This window comes from Pangasianodon hypophthalmus, chromosome 9 (assembly GCF_027358585.1).
Source record: "Pangasianodon hypophthalmus isolate fPanHyp1 chromosome 9, fPanHyp1.pri, whole genome shotgun sequence".
Lineage (NCBI taxonomy): Eukaryota > Metazoa > Chordata > Actinopteri > Siluriformes > Pangasiidae > Pangasianodon > Pangasianodon hypophthalmus.
Window position 1 is genome coordinate 17080335 of NC_069718.1, and position 10586 is coordinate 17090920.

The 10586-nt window shown below is 38.2% G+C and overlaps 1 protein-coding gene across 1 annotated transcript; it reads left to right on the forward strand.

Moving 5' to 3' along the window:
* Positions 1-1431: 1431 nt before the first annotated feature.
* On the forward strand, positions 1432-10381 carry rab8b (RAB8B, member RAS oncogene family). The gene is made up of 7 exons (XM_026919443.3): positions 1432-1656; positions 4331-4391; positions 6240-6300; positions 6400-6477; positions 6759-6848; positions 8093-8209; positions 8340-10381. Exons 1-7 carry the CDS (start codon positions 1533-1535, stop codon positions 8430-8432), a joined length of 624 nt encoding a protein of 207 aa, XP_026775244.1. The 5' UTR covers positions 1432-1532; the 3' UTR covers positions 8433-10381.
* The last annotated feature ends 205 nt before the right edge of the window (positions 10382-10586 follow it).

Below are 10586 nucleotides of genomic sequence, written 5' to 3' on the forward strand. Positions count from 1 at the left end.
ATGGGCTGTCAGTCAGTCTGTGTGTTGCCATGGTAACATGCAATGCTCTATCCAACTGGGGCTTCTTTTGGAACTATTTTCACTGTCAGAGCAAAAATTATAATTATTATGGCAAAAATCTTTGGCATATTGTGTCTGACATGTCAGTTACTCGATATATTGCTCGTAGGATATTACATAATTAACAATCGTAGTAGAAGGCCTGTTATGTAGGCCTATTTATTTGACATGACACATTTGTTTTACAAGATTTCCCCAGCTAACAAGTACTGGTTCCCATACCATTCTGGGAATGTTTGGTTTTGGTTAGAGAAAGATTCTGAGGGCCAATCGTTTTTAGTTCCCATTTGTTTTTCCAGGAAAATTTTCTTTGCGGAAATATAATGTCAGTGTAATGTTTTATGGGTAAGAGAACATTCCTGGAACATTAGCTTTTGTTCACAAAAATAATACCTATTTGTTTTGAGACCATCCATCCATCCATTTGCTGTACTGCTTATCCTACACAGGGTAGCAGGGAGCCTGGAGCCTGTCCCAGGGAACTCGGGGCCACAAGGCAAGGGATGCATCGAGACTCTTCTCTGTTCTGGCACCAAGGTGGTGGAATGAACTTCCCTTAGATGTCCGAACAGCTGAGTCACTGGCAGTCTTCAAACGACGTCTAAAGATTTACCTCTTCATAAAGTACTTATGTTACTTACTAGCACAAATAAAAATAAAAAATAAAAAAAAACCCTCCCCAACAGAGTTTTGTACTGATGGTATTCCTAGTTTGTGACCTAGTGAGCCAGTATCAGAATGTATTTTTGATAGACTTCAAAGCACTATTGTAAGTCGCTCTGGATAAGGGCGTTTGCCAAATGCCATAAATGTAATGTAAATGTAAGTGACACCCTGGATGGGGTGCCAGTCCATCGCAGGGCACAATCGCACACTACGGACAATTTGGAATTGCCAGTCGGCCTACAAGGCGTGTCTTTGGACTGGGGGAGGAAACCAGAGTACCCAGAGGAAACCCCTGAAGCACAGGGAGAACACGCAAGCCAGGCAAAGAACATTACAGGAATGTTCCCAGAACCTTTGGCAAGTGTTCCTTGTCAATTGTAATATGACCATAAGACTGTGTTTTAAAGTTCCCAGAAGGTTTCAGGAACACTGCTGACTTAAATAATACATTCTCAAAACCTTATGAAATGCTTCTCAAAAATTAACAAAAGGGGAACCAAATGCTAACGTTAGGGAAATCTTCTGTGTTTGCTGGGTCCATTATTTATAAAAATAAAATAAAATAAAAAATAAATAAATAAATAAAAAGATTGAGTGGAATCGTCTCCACTGATTCCCAACACGTGGAACCGAATCAGAACCGAGTCTGAAATTTCTACAGCGACTATCCGCGCGCCATAGAAGGCCATTGACGTCAGACGGCGAAGCCCCGCCCCCTCATCCTGTCCTGCATGAATTAGTGTCAGTGGTATGGCCAAGAGGCACACTGCGATCAGATATTCACAATAGGAGCTCCGGCGTGGCAAATGGCTAAAACCTACGATTACCTCTTCAAGCTCTTGCTCATAGGAGACAGCGGAGTGGGAAAGACGTGTCTTCTGTTCCGCTTCAGCGAGGACGCGTTCAACACCACCTTCATCTCTACCATCGGTCAGTTCGCCGGCTCGGTGCGCGATGGGGCTCCTTTAGCTCCTCACTCAGGGCGTATCTCTGTTAAATCCCACATAGGAGCACGGTTTGTTGTATTATAATGTTTATTCTTATCTGCAGCTCGTTTGAGCTTATGAGGAAACCGTTATCGTTAATCAGGGGAAACAGGAAGCTGGCTTTTTGCTCTTACAAAGGCCTCTAGATTCGACTTATTTTTTGAAAAACCAGGCATGCTGGCATCTTCTGAAACATCTTGAACAAGGAATGTAAACTGTGGAAATTTATTGAAAGAATCCAAATGATGCACATATGCAAACCATGAAACCTCCTTAAAAGGAGATCTACTGGTTCCTTTGGCAGCACTTATGTGGCATGTTTTATCTAACAGAAGTAAGATGCTGGTTATGTTATTCACCTGCCAGTCTGTTTGTTGTAATTCAGTTTGAGATCAACAGACAGTTGAAACGATTACTGGGTATCAGGTACCAGCATTTCCGAGCCATACCAACATTTCAGTGCATCTATAGCACTGCCTAACTCTAGACTGAGCAGGAACCGAGGATTCAAACCTAAAACATGTTTTACTGTTTTGGCAATCAGGATAATCAGGTTTTATACCTGGCTGACTGCTACTGCGTGATGTCCAGTTTTGGTCTTTGAGATTTGTTCAGTTTACTTCATTTGCATTGATCTTAAATCAATGCGTCATACCGATATTATCTGGCTTTGTCTGATCCAGGATAAACTGTTTACCAAGGATTTTCCTGAATCATGCTTTTTTTATTGTGTAAGAAACTCATTACATTGCTGTTAAGAACATGGCAAAAACAAAAATAGGCACTTTTTAAATTTTGCCTGTTTTGTGCCCTTTGCATCTTAGATTATTGGCTCGTGTATGTCGAATGTCGAAGTTTCTCTGTATGCCCCAGATTTGTATTGTAAATTTATTCTTTTTTTTTTTAAAGTTTATATTATTGACATTCAGCCTCCTTAGTATTAAATGATTGATTGATTGAAAAAAAATGATTTTGAATGTAATGTAATGAATGTAAGCACAATACCATATATTATGCTCATAGGTTAGAGTTAACAACAATAGACTGCACATTTCATGGTAATGCATTGGTCATTCCAAGGCCTGTTGTGCTGGGAAAGGCCTTCTGTCCCACAGAATCAAGCCTGTCCTTGAACACAGACCACACTGTTTAAAGCCACCTCTGGGCCTTGTGACATTCAGCTTGTTCACGCCTTCATTGTACAGACAATGCAGTAGGCAGAGGCGTGATGGGCAGCTATTCTATGTGCCAGGAGGTGGTTGACCCCAGCTTTGGCCACACTGCAGGCTTCCCTGCTAAATCCCTCCAGAGCACAGGAGATATCCACCAGTGCTTCCTCTGACTCACTTGGTCTGTTTATACTTTGATTATCTTGTTCAGGTTATTCAAAACCTGATCGTAACACACTCGTGTTCGTATATGTCTGAAATTATTTGTCTTGCAGTAAGTCTTTGCAGCAGGCAGATGCATAAATGTAACCAGCAAACTCCTGGATGCATTTCTTTCAGCTAGTTTATCCAGTTAGTCGCTTCAGACCTTTCAGATAATAAACAAACAGCACTACTCATCTGCATGCTCACTGTTTTCCGGTAAAAGGAAAGCCAGATAGAGCTTTACCTAGCAAGCTACTTCCTCTGGGTGTCTCTTTTGTCAGAGTTTTGTTCTTAATCAACTTCTCATTTTTTTTTAACAGACTGTTTGTTCATGCTATCAACTAAAACAATCTTTGGCTGTTGCAATGTTAAGTCAGCTGTCTTCTCATTTCAGTTTTTGTCATTTTAAAAGAAATGAATACACAAATTACCCTTCGTATATTGAACTTTCCTGACAGTTATATGAGTGACTTGTTCAGGGGGCTATATTAAGTCTGCTGCCTGTGATAAAGCTCAATTTAGCAGAGAGTTATAAGGGATTAAATTAGGGTTGAGGTTGCATGTCTGATGTTTTCAGGAAACTGTGGTTTAAAACAGGGTCTGGTAACCACCATCTCTTCTCCTACAACAGAAAGTTTGTATGAGGTGTTTGTTAAGAAAACCGTCATAGTTAGAGACTCTGATTTGATCATAGACTCACATCTGAAAGGTTTGGACTTTCCCACTCCTCAAATGAGTCATTACGAAGCATGTTATAATACATGCTTGCACCTCAGGAAATGGCGCTGCCTCCTGACTAAACTGTTTATGGAAAGCAGCCTTATTACCACGCTGGAAATGTGAGCTGTACAGCTGTACAACTTTCTGAGCATATACAGAAAGTACCTGCGCTTATATGTTTGTATATTTGTATGTTATTTTTGTTCAACTAGTAAAAAAGTAGACAAAGTGGAAAACAGAGATTCTCTTCACTTGCTCCGAGCCAAAGTTGCATTGGTGCTGATATTCATCCTTCAGATAAGACATTCCATGAAGCTTCCTTACGGATCCATCAGTCAGTTTCAGTTTGGCTTATCTTCAGAGAGCTTTGCATTTATTTTTGTTAAGGTCACATATTAATTTTTCAGTATGACTATAAAAGCAAACATAGTTTGAATGTATTGTATGCCAATCATGAAGACTCCATTTGATGTTTACTGTGTAATTACAATTACAGTGTAATTGTTTCTTTTATTCTCATTTTAGGAATTGACTTCAAAATCAGGACTATAGAGTTAAATGGAAAGAAAATCAAACTCCAGATATGGTAAGCACTGAGGCTTTCACAAGTACAGTTTTATTAGCTCAGTTTTTTTGTGTGTATTTTACTTTTAGCTGGATCTTGAAGACATTTTGTTACATTGTAGTCTGCAAATCAGTCCAATACACCCAATCCAAGTGTATGTCCGTATAAGCTTATTGTAGACAATACTATCTTCATGTAAAATATATTAGTCTTCATGTACAATAAGCTCCACCCACACTGCCTCTGATGTCGTTTGTACACTGAGCTGACCACAAGCTTCAGAATGATGAAGCTTGATGCACACTTCCATACAATGTTTTTTATCAGGAAAACAAACAAGGTCATTGGATGAAAAACCTCCACAGCATCATGTCTGTAAAACTTCTTAAAGAATTTTAAGAATAAACACTGGTGAGTAAAAGAAGTTGGCCATTTGCAATGTCAGTCAAATGGCCTGTTTAACTAGCAGTTGTTGACCATATTTTGTGATGAAATGACAATGATTGCAAATGACTGGTAGTGGCTTTGAAGACTTCCAAGTAGTTCCTGGGAGTCACATGTCTGTTTCTACCACAGCACTGAAGTCTAGATTCTGATTGGTCATAAGGTGTTGGTTAATTTTCTATAACAGCAGCTTTGACAGTAGTTCCAGCTGCAAGGCTTATTCTACTATGTAATCATTTCTATAATAACAACCTGCACAGGAAAGTATGGCAGACACTCCACATAACCGGATTAAAAACGTATGTAATTGTTGATATGGTGAAGTTTTATGTAAGGAGAAGTTTAGTTAGTATTTTTAGAAGGAGTCTCCAGTGTCAAGTGAGCTTTGTAACAGTCAGTGGTACAGTTAACACAGGAGCATCTTCATCACAGAGGACTTTGTGCTTTTTTTTTTTTTTGACAAGCTGCATTTTTGTATTATTATCATCAAGAGAAAAACGAGAGGCAGCTGAGGAAAAGACTGTTTATATAACGTAGGTGATAAGGGGAGCTAACTTGTCTCACAGATGTTCCACAACATTAAACATAACTATAACTGAATAAAAACTAAGGATGATGTGTTATTCTTTAATTAATAAAAATTGTACAAGAGGGATAAAACTTCAGGACATGTGGTTATGTAAGGAGTAAAGATATGAGAGGCCATGATGTAACAGGAAAATCAACCTATAACAGCACAGCCCAAAGTATGTTATTCCTCTTATCCCACAATGATTTTCTAACCTGTTTTCATTATTAATAAATGACAATGTAGTTAGTATAGTTCGTGTAATATTTGTGGTTACATTTACATTGTTACAGAATAAGTTAGGACCTGTTATCACTTACATTAAAACAGCTAAAGACAGTCTTTCCCTCACCAGCTTCTCTGGTCCTCTCTCTTGAAGTTAATAAGACAAAAAAAGGCAGCTTGTCATGTTACACTACATATATCATAAAACTACCATAGGGTCAACACAAACAGTTCAATCATTAATCAGAATTACTGTATCTGTATGACAACTAATCATCAGCCAAAATTTCGTAATGGTGTCAGCACCTTCCAGTAGATTTCTAAGTGCCAGAGAAACGATGTCAGGAAACAGGCTGTTCTTCCTGTTGGGGGTCACAGTGCTTATAAGCCTGGCCCAGACATTCCGTGACTAATGTGAAGGATACTCACACAATAGTGCAGTGAAGAGTGTGCCTGCTCTGTTTACAGGATGTGTAGATTGGAAACGGTAGGGTTGGGAAGGGAGGGCCTCTCTGAAAACCAACCAAGACAATTCAGGACATGCATAAGAAAAGGAGTTAATGATGACCTTTACTGTATGTCCGGTCCATGATGGGCTGATTTGAAATGTATGCGCTATGTTCTGTTTATAGGGACACAGCAGGACAGGAGAGATTTAGGACCATCACTACGGCATACTACAGAGGAGCAATGGTGAGCCCATGTCTTCATTCTCATCACTACAGGTTAAAATACCTGTAGGTGAATACGAGGTTTAAATCTGTCCTATTTTTGTCTCTGTCTCTCTGCCAGGGCATTATGTTAGTGTACGATATTACTAGTGAAAAGTCCTTTGAAAACATCAAGAACTGGATTCGCAACATTGAGGAGGTGAGTTTTGGGAGCCACCATGTTATAAAGTGAGGTAGCAACAAAATGTGTACAAATTATGAAACTTGGTACATTTACATATATATTTTTGTTTGGATATTCTTTTAATTAGTGACGTCAATTTTTAATTAATGCTGAAATACTGTTACTAATTCTTCTCAGGCTATGTTTTATATTTATATTGTACAATCAAATTATGAACAGGACACGTTATTGTCTCGTAATATTTTCACAATTGTGGAGTTGAATGAGTTGTGCTCTGTGTTTATTGCTCTCTCTAGCATGCATCGTCAGATGTAGAGCGGATGATCCTCGGAAATAAATGTGACATGAACGACAAGAGACAGGTGTCTAAGGAGAGAGGAGAGAAGGTACAGCTTTTCAGGCGTATTATTTCAGGCTTGTTATTATTACTTTCTATTCCTCTTTTTTTTTTTTTAAAGCCATAATGAATAGATAACATGTGGACATAGAGTGTCTGATATAACCCGCTATATTGATTAGGTATTATGCACTGATTCCGTTTTTTTCCATTTTTGATATGATACCAATATCAGAGCTCTGATTACTGGCCGATACATGAGCCTGATCTGATACTAACATCCTAATAATAGCCAAGTTGACTCTCTGTAAACTGTTTTTACGTTATGCAAAATATCATAATGGTTGCATGCTTTAAAGGGCCTAAGTTGTGAAAATTGGATTTTGTCTGTATCTGGGTGTTTTGTTTGTTTTTTTTTTAAACCATAAGGAGTTGCATAAAATCTGAGAAAATGTGACCCTGTATCTAGTGCAGTTCCTTCAGTTCCCCTCAAGAAACTCTCCCTATTTTATATGCCATTTAAAATTAGAGACTATCTACATTAAACAAGAGACTAATTTGAATAATTCACTGTGACTGGTCCATGATGACCAATCAGCATAAACCACAGCAAAACAAGAACAGGCTATGTCTTTCAACCACATACTATCATTTTAAGTAAAAGGCTATTTCACTACCTGAGGCCATTAGCAAACTCAATACGAACTAAAAATGGCAAGTGAAAATAAGCCATCACAGCTGCAGTGTGGCAATAAAACTCCCTTCATTTGTTTCCCAGAGACAAAATCCTTCATAATTGGGGTTAAAATTCATTTTCAGCAATCCTTCAACTGCTTTCCCTTAAAAAGTGAAAAATAGCCCCCATCTATGCATGTAAAATTACTTGGATTCACATGATAAATTGTCAGTGAATTGACATTTCTCTAATCTGATAGTGATCCAGTGCTTCAGGCAGAAATTTGGCTCTGATCAAGATCACAGTTTACTTGTGTACTTTAATCTTTTTTTCACGAATAGATTTTTAAAAAGGGGCAGTGGAAGCTCAGAGGTTAGAATGTGTTACTGCTGATTGATAGGTTGTGAGTTCAAATCCCAGCACTGTCAAGCTGCCATTGCTGGGCCCTTGAGCAAGGCACTTAACCCTCGATTGCTCAGTTGTATAAATGAGACAAATGTAAGTCTGTCTGGATAATGGTGTCTGCCAAATGCCATGAATGTAAATGCTCTTATTTTGTATATGTGCTATGCTTTCCATGCTTAGAACATTGTATTCTTCCTTATGTTTTCTTCTAGTTGGCAATAGATTATGGAATCAAGTTTTTAGAAACCAGCGCAAAAACTAGCATAAATGTGGAAGAAGCCTTTTTCACCTTAGCGAGAGACATTATGGCCAGACTCAACAGGAAAATGGTGAGCCATGCTATGAACTACACAACTGTAACTTTGAGCATCACATGAATAAACCTACAGTACCTACTTACTGACTTATTAGCATTGCCATTCTTGTTGAGTGATCCCTTCTCTTCATGTCTTTTCCTAGAATGATGGCAGCAATTCAGAAGGTGGGGCACCAATTAAGATCACAGAGAAGCGTTCCAAGAAGCACAGCATATTCAGGTGCACACTCATATAATGGACTCTAGCGATTGGAATGCAACTATGGACTTGATCTCTCTAGCTGCAGAATCAGCTGGTATGGAAGGTCATGTGAACCTCTACTGAGAGGCGTGCACTCACGTTCTTAATGAACAGGGAGACTCCTGTTCATACAGACCAACCGGCGAGTTGGCACAAAGGATACTGGAGGGGTTTGAAGTACCTAGTTTGTGAAATGTCTTATTGTTTCTTTTGGCCTTTTTGTGATTATCACGGCACATGTTTTGGTTTGACTGTCAATTTTTTTTATAATATCAAAGCTTGAATTATTCCTTTTATAGAGCCTTTATTCATATTTTATAAAGCTTTTATAAGCATAACAGTGTTACACTGTCATTACACATTGTTTATGGGCAGATGATTATCTGTAAAATCTATAGTATGGCTAGCAAATTGTGTATAATTAAAGGGCACCTTTAAAGATTTAAAAGGAGGTGGAATTAGAATATACATATATATATATATATATATATATATGTGTGTGTGTGTGTGTGTGTGTGTGTGTGTGTGTGTGTATAGGAAAATGTCTCTGGGTTTGTCTCACAGGCACATAACCATGTATAGCACTGACAGAGATCCTGCACTCCCCTGCAATGTGGAGAATCAAATATAGAACATGACAGCTGAAGAGCATGATGGGTAAAAGTACACATGTACAGTCTGTCCATGTGTCTGTAAAGCAGCAGCCAATCAAAACAGAGACATGACGTATATAGCACACATGTTAGGCCAGGGGTCCCAGCTGTGGTCCTGTCTGTTTGACAGTCCAACACAGCTTGCTGATTTTCCTGTTGAAAGACACCCAATTGGACTTATCAGTTAATGAAGTCATCGTGTGAAAGCAGGGAAATCACCAAACTGTGCTGGACTTTGGTCCTGCATGCTAAGAAGGGTAGCGTTATTTACATGTATCTCTGTTTAATTAATTCACCTTAAAAAACATCTTGTGTGATTGGCAAAGGTTTGCATGTTTGATATTGACTTTTGAGGAATGATTTAAAATATCTGTATATGAATGTATAGGAAAGCCACTAATGCATGCTTTTATTGTTGTATGTATAATGTGCTATTAATTTTACATGTTGGCATTCTTGCTGCTATGTATATTAACAAAATACCACCTATTCTTATTGCTGTTTTTAAAAGCCCAAAGTACTTTTGGTTTACACATGTCATAACCTGTGATCTCTATTACTAGTAGCTCTTTGAAGGCAAATACAATTATCAAATAGGCAGTTATGTGTTGCTGTGTGTTGTGTGTCTGTTTGTGTTTGGGTGAATTCATGTCAATATCTACGTATTCTGTACCCAGTTACATGGCATAAGTAGCATTTATTTCACTGGTGCCAATGCTCTTAATGTAGTTGAAATTTGAGGTTGAGTGTGTGCAAATAGACAGTATCGAAGTGTTTCAGTTGCACTAATGTTTCAGAAGAAGGAAAGCTTCAAAAATAGTCTGACAGATCGAGTCAGCAATAAAATGTTCTTGCTAAGTTTTTTTTGTTTCCTCTTTCCAGCCCAAGACTTGAGGCCTTGGAAAAGCCTGTACAAGAGTCAGTGTTTTACTCTCTCAGAAACTGCAGTAGCAACTCTTGCTTTAGCGCTTACCATAAAATACAAGCAAATGTAGCATTATTATTCCAGCCTTGGTGTTCAGAAGGGACCATTGTGATCAGTGTGATCAAAGGCCATACATTTCTGCAGCTGTCTTCTGAGTTTATTGGTCTTTGTGATTGTTCAATGTACTGCCATCTATCAGTTCAGAAAGGAAATGTTTCTTAAACAGCCTGCTCATCTGGTAGGCAAATAATTGTTTAAAAAAAAAAAAAAAAAAAAGAGTGTGTAACCCCTAATTTCTAGTGTGATTTTTATTAATTGTGAAACTTTTTGTACCACATATAACCAAAGTAAAATTGCATAGTATTATGGGTCATGTGTGCTTTTTGTTCCATTATCTAACCTGCAGCTAAGACTATGTTCTTGTAATATACTTACTAGACACTAGAGGGCGCTGTCGTGCTTTTTGAGATCAGCAGTACAAAAGCTCTTGTGTCATGTTCAGGAATGTTGAATGTTATGAAAGTTTGCACAAATATACATTAATCATGTGGTTCCATAACTTTAAATTTAA